The sequence below is a fragment of the Acanthopagrus latus genome, chromosome 10, assembly GCF_904848185.1.
Source record: "Acanthopagrus latus isolate v.2019 chromosome 10, fAcaLat1.1, whole genome shotgun sequence".
Taxonomy (NCBI): domain Eukaryota; kingdom Metazoa; phylum Chordata; class Actinopteri; order Spariformes; family Sparidae; genus Acanthopagrus; species Acanthopagrus latus.
In genome coordinates this window covers 21262252-21280555 of record NC_051048.1, presented here as the reverse complement: position 1 = coordinate 21280555, position 18304 = coordinate 21262252, and the positions used below count along the sequence as shown (strand labels likewise).

General features: G+C 47.6%; 1 protein-coding gene across 8 annotated transcripts in view; it reads right to left on the bottom strand.

The window, feature by feature from the left end:
* The window catches only part of LOC119027076 (nuclear factor 1 B-type-like), a 68086-nt gene that overhangs the window by 23961 nt on the left and 25821 nt on the right, over positions 1–18304 (bottom strand). For 6 of the 8 annotated variants that reach the window (XM_037111918.1, XM_037111919.1, XM_037111922.1 and 3 more), the window contains exons 3-4: positions 4903–4959; positions 3070–3138 (exon numbers count right to left, since the gene is read on the bottom strand). In XM_037111918.1, coding sequence (XP_036967813.1) covers positions 3070–3138; positions 4903–4959 — 126 coding nt within the window. The remainder of the gene's footprint in view (positions 1–3069; positions 3139–4902; positions 4960–18304) is intronic. The other 2 variants (XM_037111920.1, XM_037111921.1) reach the window with 1 other exon arrangement.

Sequence of the window (18304 nt, the reverse complement as noted above, 5' to 3'; positions counted from 1 at the left end):
CAACATGTTTTTCATTCACTTTGTCTTTTATGACGTCTCTGGGTTTTTGGACGGTCGCTTGGACGAGAGAAGCATTTTGAAAACCTCCTTTAGTGCTGTGAAAAATGTTGACAAGCATTTTTCACATTTTCTTGACATTTTTCAGACAAACAGCTGATCAATAAATCATGAAAATATGAAAATAATGTCAATATATAACGAAGAGAGAGGTGTTTCTGGTTGCAGAGTGTGTTATCAGGTATGCAAAGCAGGCCGTTGTTTTGTTTATTAGAACATGTAGAGCAGAGCGTTGAGACCCGACAGGCCAGACTGGGTCAAATATTTAGGAACACGGGCCGGTCCTGACTCGGACTCGGTTACTACTCTCAGGTTCAGGTTCTGACCGGACGCTGCGATCGAGCCTCACTCTATCACAAGTCAGATGAAGCCAAACTCACAGTCGTCGTCATCATTTTCTTCCTCCTCTCCGGTCCTGTTTAACACTCAGCACTCTCCTCTCCAACTGATTTACAGCGCAAAAGGTGTTGTTTTTCTCCCTGCGGTCAAGGTGAGGGATTCTGTTTCAGGGGAGGCCGGGCCAGTGTTTACAGAACAAAAGGAGTTCACCACCCATCCTCTGTCTCTCTGTGTGTCTCTCTCTGCAGTGTGTGGCCCGCGAGGCAGCCTGCAGCTCGAGCGGTTGGTTGGTTTGGAGTCGATGAGAGGATGGAGTGTGTGGCGCCGTCTGTTGTGGTCTGAGGTTCACCACTGGCACGATCCCTCCGCCAGCCTCCGCCCTGGCAGCCCGCTGCAGCCCTGGCAAAGGCCCCTACCCGCTGCTACCCATACCGTGCTGTCTGTGGAGGAATGCATCCGGCCCGAGGACGCTGAATGCAACACCATTGTTTTGAGTTTTTTTTTCATTCATGGACGAGGATCCCTCCCTCCTCCCCCCAAAACCATCTCTCTGTGCCGCTTTCTCTGTTTGGCTCTTCTTGGCTCGGCCTGATATTTGTGATGCCACTTGGCCGGCCTGCCCCGTCATCTCAGTTAATAATCTCCGCTTTGAATCTTAAGCTAAAAAAACAACACAAATAATGTGCCACACTGATTCTGCACGCAGTAGCTCATCTTTCTGTAGGAGACGGTGAGAGAAAGTGTATTGTCCTCCCTGAGTTTCATGTGCCCGTGCATGCCCACGTTTTCTGTTGACAAAATATTTTCGCACTCGCAGTCGAGGCTCCTGTTGCATTAATGAGTGTCCTCGTCGAAACGCTGGATTGCAAGTCAGCCTTGAACTCGGCAGCTCCCTTTGATGGACTTCAAAGAATGTCTCAACAGGCTGGAGAGTCGGCAGAGAGGCGCGATGACGGACAAGCGGCTGCTTAGATATCTTCCCGGGGAGTGACCGGCTGAGTGAGTGACAATTCCTGTGTGTCCGTCGACCTTTTTAAAATTCCAGCTCGACTTCAGTGAAACCGGGGCTCGGTCACATGAGAGCAAACACGGCGGCGCAGCGGCCATCTGGTCAGGGGGCAAATTAAACACTAAACAAAAACACAGCCTTCAGAAGATATTCAGCGTCTGAGCAGGGAAACCAGCAGCTTCTGCCTTTCAAAGCACGATGTGTGAGACAGTCAGGACGAGCAGATCTGCACTCCGACATCACAAACACTCTGATGCAGCAGGTACACAGAAACCAAAGTTTTTTTGCTTTTCAGAGGAACTAAAAAGTCTCAGTTTAATAGCTGGACGTCGTAGGGATTCATTCACAAATGTACTTTTCTTCTGCCTGTCTCTATTATTTTCACTATCAGTTTATCCTCAGTATGTTTTTTTTACAAGTATTCGTAGTGTTGTGAAATTTCCCAGAGCCCACAGCTTCTTCAGTCCAATCAAAAGAAGTTAAACTCTTCATTAGCTCTCATAAAATGACAAGAAAAGAGTTAACGAGGCAGCTTAGCTCGTCAAAACTTTAATATAATGTGTAATAATTTATTTTCCTGACATTCTGTGAGTTTTCATATTTATTGATAAGACTCAAAAAGCTGGTAGAGTTGGACGGACTCTCTGCTTGCACACTTCTCCCAGCTGAAACTGGAATGACATCAAAACTCTTATTTTAGTTGATTTTCAATTATTTTAAATTCAATCTTTTTTACATTTTACCCCTTTAAGAAGCGATTGTTGAACATTTCTTGAAAAATGAGTGAAACGATTAAATCTTGTTTCAGCTCTACATTACTTTACAGAGCAGACAGAGTTTATGTGTTTATTGTTATTTTAATGCCATTGATTCATTTGTCGCGAGGTGAAACCGACTCTACATCCAGTTCAGACAGACACTGACTGCAGCTCCCAACAAGAACTACACACCAGCAGCACCCCGACAGCACAGCACAGGTACGCTTGCTTTAAACACAGGTCGCTGCGGCTGACTGGAGTCGTTGTGCACCTCAGGCACGTTCCACAGTTACAGCCTGGGCTCAGAGGCAGCGCAGGTAAACGGCGCCTCGGGGTGCCCTCGGCTGTGAGACGCGAGAGGCCTCCTGGAAGAACAACTGTCAACGGCTTTTTGCAGACGGCAGACATGTCTATACAGATGCACGCAGGCTCGCAGAGACGGCTTCAAGAAGCGACTGGCCAAACTGGATTTACCACACCGCAGCTGCATGGTGGATTTCAGTAAATACAAAGACGGGGGGGATTTGTGGGAAAGCTGGTAGGAGGAAATGCACGGTTAGTCTCACAAATCAGCGACTGAGATGCTTTCCAGCCGAGCGCATGAGTCTGAGGACAGAGTTAAAGTCTCTGCACACCAACAAACTACCTGATCGCACCTCTTCTCATGGCTGCTAAGGACTAACTGACTCACACTGACTGGGCTGCACCTGTTAGGGCAGGAAAACTTGCACCTTCAACATTCTTGCAGGCGAAGGGACTTTGGTGCCCTCATGTGATTCCTGGAAAAGCTCCGCCCAGCGTCGACCTGAGCAGACGTCTAATCGCTCCAATGATAGCTGAAGGACTAACTGACAAACACCTGCGTGGGCGTAGAGGAAAAGCACAGACGGCTGTGTTTGTACTCACTTCTGGACACTCGCACCAGTTCTGTAACACTGAAGACTCCTGATTTGATGAAGCTGTCTTCCAAGTAGACTGTGGACACAGACACACAGGAAATCATCATCATGCTTGTTATTTATTTCATGTTTCACACAAATCATGATACACACAGAATTAAAGTTTCTACAATTATTCTCAACCAATCTGCATAATTTTAGATGAACTATTAATCATTTTTGTTTATTTTCTTTTCATTAAAAAATGTAGTTTTAAATACATATCAATAAGATGTTATCTTTAGAATAAAATATGGAAACAAACAATGTTTTCTTTCAGTCTGAAACCCAGAAACAAAATCTTTATTTCTTGTTTTCAGGTGCTCCACAAGTTTCTTTCTTTTACTTTTATTTCTAGTATGTTTTAAATAGAAGAGAACACAAACTCATGCAGAAACAAAAGGCTTAAGATAATAAAGACAATAAACTACTATAAACTACGTTTCCTGTTTCATCCAGTGTTTTTCAGGCTCGTCTTTCTCTCATCGAAAGATCATATTCATCTTCATCTCCGCATATTTCCTGTGTGATGTTGACAGTAACAGATCACTCAGTGCGGCACACCAAAGAGTAACAGGACAGGTGTGACAGGTGACACACAGTCGCGTCCGTCAAATACTCGAATAAAACTTAAAACCACTATCGACAGTGTTGCTCTGAGGGAGCACCTTAAAGAGTCACTTACTGCGGCGTGATGACACAGATCATTTTGAAATGTCAGGCTGCGTGACTCCTTCAAACGTTAATAAACTTCCTGTTTTCAGAAAACTATTTTTAGACACAAGAAATGACGTTTTCTTGCAGTGTTGACGTGTTTGTGGCGTTCTGTGAGGACGATGCAACACTAATCAGAGGCTGTCAGTCAAGTAAAACAGCCAGACGAGTTATTGACACCCAAATGACTCCGGCTTGTCTTTGATGCGGTGCCAAGGGCAGCCGGGCCGTGCCAGACAGATAGGCGGGCGGCTCGATTGGCACCTACAAAGCTTCATGTCTCCAGCGAGGCCGACGGCTTTTGCAGGGAACAGTGCCACTGCGGAGGGCCTCCAAGGCCTGAGTCATTGGCTCGCTAGCATGTTTTCCTTGGCACCTGCGTCGGCAGGCCCTGCTCTTGAGGTAGAAAACTAATTATACTTCTCAAACTATTTTCATTCCAACATTGTGACGACACAGCGCGGGTCAGTCCGGGGGAACAACAGCACTGTCAGAGAATATTCTCCAGCTGCTCAGCATTGCTGGCTCACCTTGATGCACTCAGTTCTGAGCCAAAGGTGCAATATGTAGTCACATTTCCACTCCAGGTCGTTAGTGTCTCCGTCTCTCTCTCTGTTTGTTTTTCACGCTGTGTTTGATGCTGCCACTGGGATGATGACGATCCAAATTTAATGATCCAATTAAATTTGATTCCTCCTCAGCCCATGAAAAATTAAAAACTCTGGCCTTTTTTTTTATTATTTACAGCAAGTGTGCTAATTCAGTTTATCTAGTTTGCACCGTTGGTTCCTTTTTATACAGTTCAACTCACTTAAAAATCACTTATAGCTGGAAAGTTCATGTTTTTGTTATTTCTGGAATATAGTTGACCCCGGATCAGACAACACAAAGGACGAGTCAAACGCTGCCTCCGGCTGCTGCGCTGCAGTTAGCATGTTTACAGCCGAGGGACTACAAGTCACCGAGTTCACGGCAGATCAACAGTATTTAAACTAGGTAAGTTGCGGTGTACATAGTGGGCGAGCTGCTCGGGAACAATAGAGCGATGACAGGAGGGAGGAGCGAGGACGGCTGCTACTGTACATACCTGGAAGAGGGTTCTTGCCTGGCTCATTGTTACTGGGACTTCCTGACTGCTGCGAGTCTGCAAACACACAGAGAGACGGAGGGGGGGATTAGTATAGCATGACAGTATACTGTAGCTTCAGACAGCAACACACCATCTCAGTGAGACAGTTTCCTTGTCAGCATTGATTATTTCCTGCAGGTTTGGCGGCTGTATCGTGTGATTTATGATGAGTTAAATAAAAATAAAACTCTCACTCTGTTTATCAGAAACGCTCTGTTATCAAACCTAAAGCAACTTCTGTCAAGACCCTCGATCAGACAAAGTGCATTTCATGACTTCCTCTGTGACTAATGTTTATTTCCTTATCTAACCAGCGGAGGCGAGCGCAACCGCTGTACATTAAACAAGACAGTCTTGTTTGAACAGCATTATCGTTAATGGGAGGGCTGGAAAAAAGAAGGAAAGCACTCGGTGTCTGACACAGGATAGCTGAAAAGTTTTTTACAGGCAGACCTCTGGGTAATTTTTCAAAGCGGGGCTGGGGGAGGATACAGAATGTGTTCGGTCCTGCTGTGCGAGGTACGAGCACACAGAACAAAAAACGTAGAGAGAAGACAGGAGGGGCGGAGGAAATGCGAGGAAACATGTGTGGAATTCTTTCCACCGGCTACGGCGTGCAGGCTTTGGTATGAGTTGTCCCGGACTGACGTCTTTTACCTCCAACCTATCATTCCTCCTGCACTGGCTCATCTCTGACTGGCACAGGTGCCTTTGTCTCTGCACTGCAAAGATCAAAATCAACTGTAGAAAATCCTGCATGCTGGAAAAAGAAAAACAAGTGACTCAACATAGCGAGGCCCTGCGATCACACATGGTGCAGAACTGAACTGCTGCCACGCCAAACGGCGAACAGCAGCGTCTGAGTGGACCCCCATAATGATTCAAAGTGGCCCAGGCCCACACATGCCCCGCCACAGAGAGGGCCCGATGAGAACCAGCAGGGAGATTATCATCTAACGCGAGAGAGCCGAGACGAGAAGCTAAAGACAGTGAACTCAGATACCCTCGCCTCGCAACAACACCCCCTTTTCCTGCCGCAGCTCTCATGAGCTGCGTTACAGAAGGAAAGAGAGAAGAAAAAAAGTTGAAAGATTTATTCCCTTTCTCGTTCTCTCTCTCTGTCTCTCTCCCCCTCTCTCTCTCTCTCTCTTGTTCCCCCTCTCCTGAATTTGACTATTAAACAGCGCTGCAAAAACAGAATGTTCTTGGCCGGGGCTCAACAATGACAAAGAAGGGAGGGAACGGGACCATACGTTAAGGAGAAAAAAAAATCCCCCTCGTTTCAGGATTCAGCCCTAAAAACAAGTAACGTACAAGATGTGGTCCTACAGTGTACCTGAGCTCTGCTTCCTAAATATGTCTGAAACATGCACACACAGAAAGCTCGCGCAGAATGATTTCATCGTCGACTGCAGAAAGCCTCCCAGAGCCCACGGTGAGGTCGTCAAATCGCTTGTTTTGTCTGATCAACAATCCAAAAACCCCCCAAAAATATATTAAACTTACAGTGATACACAACAGAGAACAGCTGCAAATCTTCACGTTAGAGACGCTGGAACAACAAATAATTAGCATTTGTCTTTGATAAATCACAGCTAAAGAATTATTAAAGCTGCTGTAGATTAGGTTTCACTTAATCATTTCAGTGCTGCATCACTTTCGAAGTTGTGCACAAGTTGTTGGCATTGCAAGTTTCATTCGCCCTACACACACACACACACACACACACACACACACACACACACACACACACAGTGTGCGAAGCAGCTTTTGTGGGCGGTTGGAGGTTTGTGTGGATTTGGCACAGCACATGTCCATAAAGTGATTGCAGGGAGCTCAGTGGCCTTGTCTCCATGTCTTCTCCCGCCCCCCCCCCCCATGCCACTTTCAGAGTCATCCATCAGTCTAGTTACGACTGCCAAGTCTACGCTCGCGCCCTGAGAACTGCTGAGAGGGGAAGAAACGGGTGTGGAGGGGGAAGAGAGACCGAAGAGAGAGAGAGAGAGAGAGAGAGAGAGAGAGAGAGAGGGGAGGCTGAGGGGAGAGACGGAGCGAGGAGGTGGAGGTGGGAGAGGTGCGCCGCTTTTCATTTCGATCGGATCACAGTTCTGTGTCTTTTCCTTCCCTTCTTCTTCTTGTTGTTCGATGGCTGAACAGGCAGCCATGACAAAAAGAGCAGATGGCGGTGGCAATTAGAGATCCCAGGCAGCATCCTCCAGCATGAGGCCCCACTGTAGCACCAGGAGAGACCACCTGGATGACTCAAGGTGGGATGCAAGCATATGGCGCATCTGCCAGGCCTGCACCGGAGCTGGAAACACCTCCCCCTGTTGCATTACATTTTACCTTTGACCCAAAGAGGGCAGCTTCGTGCTCCGTCGTCTCTTTCAGGGTGATTACATTGTTTAGAAGAGTGTTTGCACATTTGTCAGGCCCTGAGTGTGATTACATCCACTACACGCTTTATTTGAGATCTAATCCCTGTTATGACTCAACAGGTATTTAGATTAAGCCCCAATTTTAAATCATCAAAGGCAGATTACAAAAGGTTGGAATCAAGCGCAGATAAACTGGGCGTGAATTTAAAAAAAAAAGTCAGCAGAGAAATAAATTAAAGAAGTGTGATATCAGGAGCCTGAGGTCTGGGATCCGTATCTGAAGGTGTCCTGTGCAGAAGCCCGGCCAATCCGATAGTCTTCAAATAAACAGTAGTGTAACCTGTAAATAAACAGTTGCGGTCGAGGAGGCTGGGCTCTGCCCTGGGAGCTTGGCAGGGCTCGATCGCAAGCCCAGACACCACACACACACACACACACACACACACACACACACACACACTCACAAACACGCACGTACACACAAGGCCCTTTTCCAAAAACAACATTTCTTGGCACCCTTCGTCCCGGCCACTTGTTTAAATAAACAAACCGGTTCATGAAGGAAGTGAAAAAAAACTGTACCACGTATGAATCAGATTATCTGCTGTTACTCAGCAAAAAAAAAAAGGGGGGGGGGGGCAGTGAGGGCTTGTGGGTATTTTGGATGTGTCCACGAGTTCTTACACCTTCTCGTCCGGTGGGATACTTATCATACCACTGTAACGATTAGGGTAATTAGGGGTAATGGCAACAGAAAACTGGCTCGGCAAGAAAGTTTCTCAGTGCTTGTGAGGTTTCTCCACGCCCAAGTGTGTTGCTCGCCTGGATTTTATAATCACTAAAACACTCACACACTCTCTCCCTAACCCACCCTCTCGTTTTTTGGCATGATACCCATTCTGTTCCCACTAAATCGTGGAACACACATGCACATACACACACAGTGTGGATTAAATTAGCCACATAGTTTGGGGAAACTTTCTTTTTTTTTTTTTTTTTTTCTTGGACGGTGGCGGTGCACGCTCCCCAGCCCGCAAACACTTGCAGACACGTACAGATACCCTCCACAAAAAAACAGTGCGCACGCGCGACACGCACACCCTGCAGATGCATACCGCTGTCGACATTTCAGGAGGAGAAGCCTGTCTGGCAGCCATTTTATGCCGAGCGGGGTTCTGTGCACATGTATAGCACTCTGGCTGCCAGAGGCATGGGTCCCGAGCCAAGACGCATTTCAGCAGCCTGGGGAGGCGAGGGGAGGGGAGAGTGGAGGAGAGGTGGAGAGGGGTGGACTCCCGGAGAAGTAGGGAAACAGAGAGAGGGAGAGGGGGCAGAAAATATCGACCTAATTACGGAGCAGCTCCGATGCGTAATGTTTCGACAATACAGCTGCTCCTGAGTAAATATTTGATGTGGCCGAGCAGACTTTCTGCTCAGTGTCCTCCTGCTTTTCTTTCCAGTTCCGCTGCAGGAGACTCCACTTTGTCCTTCCTTGGAGATGCACAGCCAGAATATATATATATATATATATATATATGTGTGTGTGTGTGTGTGTGTGTGTGTGTGGGGTCATGCAAGTCTTGACAGTATGCATAGATGGCCGTACATGTGCGGGTGTGGAATGTGCATGTGTGTGTACTCTGTCCCGTGTCCTCCTGTGCTCCTGGTTTCTATCATTCGCAGCTTTTGTGGATGAGCTCACACTGCTCGGGCCGGCTTCCAGCAGCCGGCAGAACCTGCTCCCTTCTCCACATCTCCTCCTTTTCTCCTCCTCCTGCTATCAGTCTATCGCTGTCCCCCGCTCCTGCAACACTATCCGTCCTCTATTGTATCTTTTCATCCCCGTCTCTGTGTATATCTACCATTCAGAGTGTATCTGCAGAGATATCGTCTTATCCGGTGATAAGTGAACACTATATCTTCTTGATTCTTTTCTCATATCTCCCTCTTTTTTTTTTTTTTAAACACTTAACTCTCTCTCTTCTTTTAATGTCTCCATCTGTGTTGGCTCTCTACCCCCTTTGCCGCCTTTTCTTAATGCCCCCCATCCCTCTCTCTCTCTCTCTCGCTCTCTCTGTTTCTCTGTCTTTGTCTCTCTATCTCTCTCTTCTCTCCCTCCCTCGCGCTTTGTTGTCTAAACAAAGTGGCCTTTATCGGGATGAGCCGCAACCCAAACAAGCCAAACAAAAGATATGGGCGAGGAAATCTGCCCGCAGAAGAGGGAGGATCTTATCGTGCCAGCCATTGTGTGCCAGCCTGCCAACTGGCGATGCCCCCCCCCCCCCTGCTGCCGCCGACCCCTCCCGCACACACACACACACACACACACACACACACACACACACACACACACACACACACACACCAAATTCTGGCATCCAAGGCCCCCCTCACCCTGGACTCCTGCGTGGCGCTCTGCGTAGGGCTGGCACCTGACCTGACCGAAAACAGAGTGATATTGACGCCGACGGTGAAGCGAAACTGGACGCCATCTTGGTTGCGGCATTGTCTCGTACGGAGGATGAGCTTCAAATGAACAACTTCCTGGTTTTAAGCACTTTATCTGTTGAACCCAGCAGAAAACGGCCTCCTGTATGACCTCTCGGGTTTATTATCAGTGATACCTCGGCACAGACAGTAACGGATAGGATTGTGTTCCCTTTGACAAACTATGACTACGCTCCGCCTGTGGTGCCCATACACTGTGTGACACTGTAATGATTATCTCATAATTGGAACAAGGCAAGTATTTCTTATTGGCTTAGAGGTGCACCTGGTAATCCGGATAGCTACCCTATCAAATGACCGCCACTGACGGGGAATGCAGGTACAGTAGGATGAGTTACATACACACACACACACACACACACACACACACACACACACACACACACACACACACACACTAAGGCGAAAGAGAGGGAGAAAGTGAGAGGGGCAAAGTTGAAACGTCTGTGAGAACAATGACATTTTGCCTTCTTTTCTCCAAGCCAGACACCACAGGCTTGTTCAATAGAGCAGGAGGGGACACACACACACACACACACACACACACACACACACACACACACACACACACACACAGTAGGACTGTCAGGGTTTTGAGACTTATGGAATCAAGTGGGATCCCAGCCCAGACAAGAACAATGAGAAGCCATACAGTGAGTGTGTGTGTATGTGTGTGTGTGTGTGTGTCCTATCTCCCTTAGTGCGAGTGCATCTCTCTCTCGTTGCCGCCACCTCGGTGTGTGTGTGTGTGTGTGTGTGTGTGTGTGGATCGTCGGTGTGTGTTTGTTTCTAATCGGTGCATACTAATGCCAGGCGAGGAGCGGGCAACTCTTTCTGTCCGCCGAGCGTCTGTGCCTTCTCCTCAGTAAACTCTCACGGCAGTGAAAAGAGGAGAGCATTTTAACCGAGCCGGGAGGACAACAGGCTCCTCATTGAGGTCACCAAACAGTGTGGACGGGGAGGGAGCGCATTCAGTGGCGAGTGGGCCTTGAACAAGGGACTGAATGGCCTGACGGATCATTAGCCACACCGGCCCGGGAGAGGAGAAGGAAGAACCTGGCAAGCACAAAAGGATACACAACCACAAAACCAAGGATGCAGATGAGGGTTAACCCATCGAAATTCAACTTCGCCACCTTTTAATTTGTGGAATAAAGTTTACCCACCTCTAAACGGACGCATATACTGTGCATTAAAACACAAAAGCAACTCAAAGGCAGCACCGAGTCCTCGCTGTGTTTCACACACACACACACACACACACACACACACGCTGACATACATGCATGCACAAACAGGGCACACACGCAGCGTCCCGCGGCGAGCTGATCCGTGCTGTACATGTGCGATGCAGTCGGCGGCCGAGCTGCAGACAAACTACACGACACAACGCGACACACTGGCTCATCTGTCCCATGAAAAATGAGCAGGCCGGCCTCCAGTCAGCACTCTGCGCCCCACTTAATGTTTCCACCTCCTCCCACTCGCTCGCCGTTTGTCCTTCTCTCACAATGTGGCCTTTCGCTTTTTTATCACATTCCTTTTTTTTGTCTTTTTCCTCTTTCTGTATCCCTTTTTATTCCTCCTTACTCCCGTCACTTTCCTCCCAGCTCGCTGCCCAAAGTTTCTATCTCCTGCGCGGCACCTGGCAGCATCCATCTTATTTAGTGCTGCAGCCACGTCCATGTATGATTAGCAAAACGACTTGTGCTGAAACAGTTATCAATCAATCAATACGCAGATGGAAGGGGAGTCAACCTCTAACGCTTCTGATCATCTTTAAGTGCACTGTGCAATTTTAAGGAGGAAATTTAATCAGAGGAGAAAGATTTTATTTATGCCTTACTTTGTTTTGTATTTGGCGGACCCCGCCACCTGTCAAGCTTCAAACTAATAAGATAATATTTCAGTTTGCATCATCACATTAATATTGTAAATATCAAAATTCTGGGTTTGAATTTATTCTCCAAAACAACACACTGCCCCTTTAATAAAGATGCACGTCATTAATAATGCAAAATTCCAAACTTTTTAGTTTCCTAAATGGAAAGATTTGAAACTTTTCTCCCTTTTTATTAATTAAAATTAAATATCTTTGGATTTCAGGCTGTTGCTGAGTCAAAACCAGCGATTTGAGCGCTTCATTTTGGGATGTGGGAAATAGTGCCGGGCATGTTTGGACAGTTTTTTTTTTCTCACAGACTAAACTAACTGATTAATTGAAAAAAAGATTAACAGATTCCCTGATAATGAAAAGAAGTCTCAGAAGTAGCCCCTAAAATAGTTGACACTTATAACGACCGCGCGGATTAGCCGATTTTCTGAAAGTGAGGTCTCATCATTCACGAGTTTAATCAGCGTCAAGTCTGGCCTGTGAGAAAAAAAGAACTTTGCATCTGCGTTGAAACAATGGGCCCATCAATGGCCAACCTCGGCATCTTTTTGGTATGCGCCAAACAAACAATTAGCTTTGTTGCGGCGTAATTGACTGGCAGGACCGGGTGGCATTTACATTCGCCCGCTGTTGCCACCCTGCCATTCGACGGGCTGGGGGTGAAAGAGAATAGGTCCATGTGAGGGTGGAAGGTTGGCCACATCTCTCTGGTTCGAAGACACCGCTTCTTTTTTTTTTTTTTTTTTTAGTTCACAGTGGCAAACTTCCAAGCAGGAGCGTTTTTTTGTTTTGTTTTGTTTTGTTTTTTTAATGCACGGCGGTGGAGGAAGGAGGGACGGGAGGGTGGAGTGAGGACGAGACTATAGATTTAATTATGCATGCGTGTTTTCTCATTCATTGTAGTGGTGGGAAGGGGAGAGGCAGAGGGTAAGGGGTGTGTGGTGGGAGGGTGGGGGGGGGGGGGGTAGACCAATGACATTCCGTCGTTGTAGTCCTCCTCCTACACACACACACACACACACACACACACACAAGGAGCAGTCTGGGAGCGAGCCGCTATAGGCTAATGAGGTGACACTCACCGTCTGGAGACTAGCCAAAACAGTCCATTAACTCCTAGCCAGTAGTTAAGAGGAGAAGAAGGAGAAAGGTGGTGGTGGGGAGGGTGGAGAGGAGAAAAGAGGAGGCGGATGAGGGACGGGGGGGTGAGGTGGGCGGCTAGCCGATGGTGGGCGGAGCATGTGAGGGGGGGGATAAAAAAAAAAGAAGAGAGTCTGAAGTCTTTCAGGATGTGAGGGTGGGGGGTATTTCTGCAGTTTTGTAGTTGTGAATGAATCAGCGGGGTGGCTGGTAGAGGGGGGGGCCGTGCACGAGCGTTCACTGTCGGCGATTATGCTCTGTGGAGGCAGCTCTTGAGGAAAAGTAAGACTGTGTGCGATGGAGGAGAGGTGGAGGGGTGGGCGGTGGATGCTGCGAGAGCGAGGGAGAGGGAGAGAGAGAGAGAGGACAAGGGAGATAGATCCAAAACCCCCCAGTCAGGCAGACAGACCTTTGACAGAGGAGCTCTGTGATTCGCCTCTTTCATCTTCAGAACCCCCCTATCCAGTCGGATAATTATGAGACAAATGCACTGGACCCCTGCTGCTTGAGTGGCAACGGGCATGGGAGGCCAGAAACACAGTGAGAGGGTTCAAACCTGCACGTCTCGACTGGTCTGGAGGGAGGTGGAGGGGGGTGGTGCTGGTGCTGGTGCAGAGGGAATGAGAGATGGTGGGGGTGTTCAGGGGTCTGGGAAATTCCCCACTCTCCCCAGAGAGGCGAGTTGGCCCACAGATCATAGTTCAGGGACAGCCTGGTTGTGATACTAGCAAGGCTTAACTGGTTTTAGCCGCCAACTTCCTTTCAACTTCCACACTGACGCACACATCCAGTTCAGAAACAATCCACTGTTTGGATTTTCAGACCAACCTTTCTGAGAAACATCTGAAACACGCTCCCAGATTGGTGACTTGCAGCTGGCGGAGTTTGTGACTGAACCGATGTGTTGTTTCATTCATGTATTTGATGGTGTTCTGGTCGGTACTGATAAGGCAGCACAGTTAGAACTGCAGTGGTACCTAAATCTTTATCTCACACCAACCACATTAACACCCTGACAGCTTTACCCCACAAGAGATTCAATTGTATTTGACAACGAATTCCAATCAAAGTCAATTTACAAAACTACTTTGAATTCAATTAAAGTGATTAAAGTGAAAATATTGAAGTTGCAGAGAGCTCTTGTTCTGTGTCACTGTTTTTCAGTTTTGATATCTCCACATGAAAAGAATCAGCTTTTTTTCTCTTCGTTACAATCTCAAAAGGCAAAGTCACTTAATTTTGACTCAGCCCTGTGTAATGTGCGTCTGCGAGGCCTCTGCCAGTGATGTGTCAGTGATTGTCAGCGCCTACGACGGCATCAGGCCTCAGCCAAGAGGAGTTCCCACTGGCGAGAGCGGCGGCTGAGCCAGGGCGACTGGGTGCTCCCTCGCAGGGCAAATGGCTTTCCTCCAGCTGGGCGAGAGGCCACTGAGGATCCCTGCCACCCATTGCCACTGTTTGCACTCCCTGAGCTCTGCCAAGCGAGCAGCGGTAAAACGCACACAAACACAGCACGAGCTCACACACACACACACACACACACACACCTTGAACTGGTGACGTGGAAGGAATTATCCGATCATAGAATGCCACCACATCTAAGACCAGATCTTGGCCCAAAACAGACAAAGAAAAACAAAGCTTGCACTCATTCAGACGATTTTGCTGGCACTGCTCCCCTGGAACGGGACATAGGGTGGAGAGAGGGGGAGAGAAGCAACCACAGAGTTTAATGTGTCATTACAAGCATAAAAACAGACTACTGACATTGCCAACAGATGTCGAGCCAGTTTATTTTTGCCATTACAACTCCAGTAGGGAATGAAGCGGCAGGTGCAAATGAATACAGTCTTGTAGCTTTCTTCTATACCATCCAGGCTACTGTGCTGCTGCTGCGTCATCTGCTCTCCTCAGTCAGGCATCGCGGAGATCAAAACTGTCTGGTTATCAAACCGGAATCTTGTTTCTAACTTATCTCTCCTTCAGTTCTGATCATGCCAGCTGGTCAGGGCAGGTACTGAGACCAACTATTTGAAAATCAAGGAGACTGATAACGGACATGTGTGTCTGATTCCAGGACCTGAGTTTAGATATCTGCTGACACCGACACAACACCAGAATATCAGCTTTTAACACATTTCATCATCACTCATCTGAAGACTGTTTGAATCTCATGTTGCAGTGGGTTCACACTAACTCAAACAAAAAAACTGGGACTACTAAAAAATGTAATCAGTGATTAATTTAATATTTGTGCTACATCCTGTGTTTAAGATTTCATTACTACATATTAACATCAGACTGTGGAATCTGGATCGGTACGTGGATAAGTGACATCAGTCTAATATCCGATTAGTGGCTTACGTCAGTATCAGCACCCGATACTTATCCAGTCCACTGTAAGTCCAAACTCTGATCAAATGTCTGGTTGAACTTCTAATCTTGTTTGCTCACTCTTTCATCTGCTAATTCCTGATTTAAATTGGAATTCAATTTCTGATGAAGGGAAATGTGTTTGTCCTTCTGCAACAGAGGGTTGCACAATGAAATGCAAGTCGCAGTCCCTTTATTCTACACAATAAAAACATTGTTTTTATGGTGGAAGGTTGAATGAATGAGTTCAGGAGTTTCCCAGCCTGAGGAAACAAGCTGCTCTGTAGTCTGGAGGTACGGCAGGAAGCACCTCTGCATCTTTTGTGCTCTGTGCAGACATCCTACATGTGGATTAGTTATTACTTGTCTACCATGTGTGAAAGCACGGCACTTTCTCGCAAGGTGTAGACCAATCTTTAAGAGCCTCACTTCTAATAATGCCCACACCTTTCTGAACTTCCTACTCGTAATAGTGCAGTAATGATGGAAAGATGTCTTAACTCTTTCGGGTGAATGCTGTTCAGATCCAGCAGGCCGATGTAGTAGCTTGTTGGTGGTGTAAATGTCGGCTGCCTGCCGCATGGCCAGTAAAACCCCTCCTTTCCTGTTAATGAGCCTGGAGACGGGGCTTTCAGAGGCCCCCAGTCAGAGCCGGCCCGAATCAAAGCATCCACGGGGAATCGAGGCTGGGGGGCAGGAGGGTTTGCTGAGGGAGTGGGGTTCGGGTGTCTCCGCTGGCACAAGACCAGGGAGAGAAGGTTTTAGGGCAACAAGGGAAATTACAGGAGTAATTTCACCGAAACCACCAGTCTTATAAAGAAACATGTTGGTGGTTCTCGTGGAATCTCAGCACCAGGTAAGCGCTCACTTGGTGAGCCGTAGTCAGACGCAGAGCGCTGGTTTAAAGAAACAGCGTCATAAAACAGGTTCTCACATAACTCAAGAGGGAGTGACAGCGTCTGTGCCCGCCACAAGGTCAGAGTGTTGGCAGCCATCCAGAGACGGTGAAGCTCCTCTGCTCCGTCAGGACCCTCCAACTGTCTGGAGATCTCCAGCTAACAGCAGTTAAGGTGCAAACCATCTCTGCGCTTCGCGGTTGTAGGTCCCAGATGCACAATTCAAACACAAACATCCAGAGACTCAATGCAGTCAACAGCCCGTCACATACCACAACAAAGCACCACATAATCATGACAAAACATCTCGGTCTTACAGGAGATCAAAATGCAAATCTAATCTCTCAGGTTTTAACGGAGCATTCCCTTCGCCACACCACAGGCCTACGATTTATAAATCACACTTAAGCAAGTATTCACAGCCAGAGAGTGAGAGAGAACTTGATTCCACATTCCTGGCAAAAAAACAGAGAGCGAATCTGTTCTGTGCTACTAAGGCCTGCTGGGGCAGCCCCCTCTGCCACTGCAGCAATAACAACATGTGGTTTGGTTGCACAGCGCCGGTTTACAGTGGGAAGAGGAGAGGCGCTAAATTAATTTCATATTCTGTTGTTTAGGAGTCATAAACAATGTTGGAGCGGCGCTGGCATCCAGCGAGGTGGCCGCAGACAGTGTTTGGTCACATGGTTCGAACACATTACATCAGCAGCTGCTCTGGTTTGGGGAATACACCATTACGCACTGCAAGTATTGAGATATTGTGTATTTACTGTGAAACTGTGTTCATATTGAGCACACTGTATGAAACAAAGGTGTGTACGCGGTATGCATGCAGCGTGTCCTCAGGCATGGCAAGCCCGGTCCTCCCTCGCTATTTAGGACGAGAATCTAAAGAGCCTTTGTTTCCAAATTATTTCTGGGTTGTTGCCAAAATGTGAGGATGATACGCTGAACAAAGACGTATATCATACAGCCTCACCGAGCAGGTTTCTGTTTGTTTGCAGGTACTTTGCATAATGTGGTTTTGTGGTTACATTCTCTCTCTGATAAAAGTTAAGAAGGGAAGGATTTCTGCTAAAGCGAGTTTAAGTAAGTTTGTCCTCTCGGCGCTGCTTCAGTCTTTCCCACGAGGCTCTCGAACCATAATCTCTTGAAATATTTGCACAGATGACGGCAGCAGTCGGCTGTTTTGACATGGAGCGGCATGAGCGAGATCTAGCAGTCACTTTTTCCATCACTTTTCAGTTCAGGAACAGGAATTCCCCTTTTGCCGCTTTTCCCTGTAACCCGCCCGCCTGCACGCCTCCCACCAACCCATATAACCCTCCCAGCACTGCTTCCTCCACTTCCTCAGCCTGCTAGGATTTGTCCACTCAGGGCCACACCGCGGGGGCCTTTACACCCGTCTCACAGCCAGCTCCCACAGCCCCTGCTTTCCACTTGCCCAAGCATGTTGTTTTCACTTTATCTGGGATGCCAAAAGTTCATTCACTGAGATCAGGGGTGGGTGGGAGGGCAAACAGGGTTGGGGTAAAGGCCGTAGGAGGATGAGGAGGGAGGCAGTTCCTGTTCTGTCCTGGTTCAGCTCAGGAAGGCGAGCGTGGCGAGTTCTGTTTATGTTTAATGTCTCTGGCAGGTTTCGTCCTTGAGCAGCAGACTATAGAACGAGCGGCCTCCTGTTTCTATTTCAATGTCACTTGATTTCTTCGCTCATCACAACTACTTCCCTGAACCCCCGCCGAGACTGCTGCAAGTAGCTTGAAAACTCTTTGTGGTGGAGTCAGATGTTAACAGAAATATACGCTGTTTTCACTCGTAGTGATTGTTAGTGTTTCCAGGGGGTTTTGCTTTGTCTGAGAAACGATCCGGTTTGTTAAAATTACCCTTCACTGAGCGTACTTACCCTTTCTTTCCTCCTAAAAAAAATCTATATCATATCGCTGACTTCCACCCAGAATAATCACAATACTACAGCCTACCCATACGAGCAAACACAAAGGAGCCGACACAAAGGCTATACATTTATCATCCTGCGAGCTGCACTGATTCCAGCGTGGAATCAGTCAGAAGGCCGTGAAAACACGATCTCCTGATACTCGCCACAGGGTTGCATCACGGGAACTGGAGGGAATATCAAAGGGCCACCACCGAAGCCGAGTCCGTAATCCCCC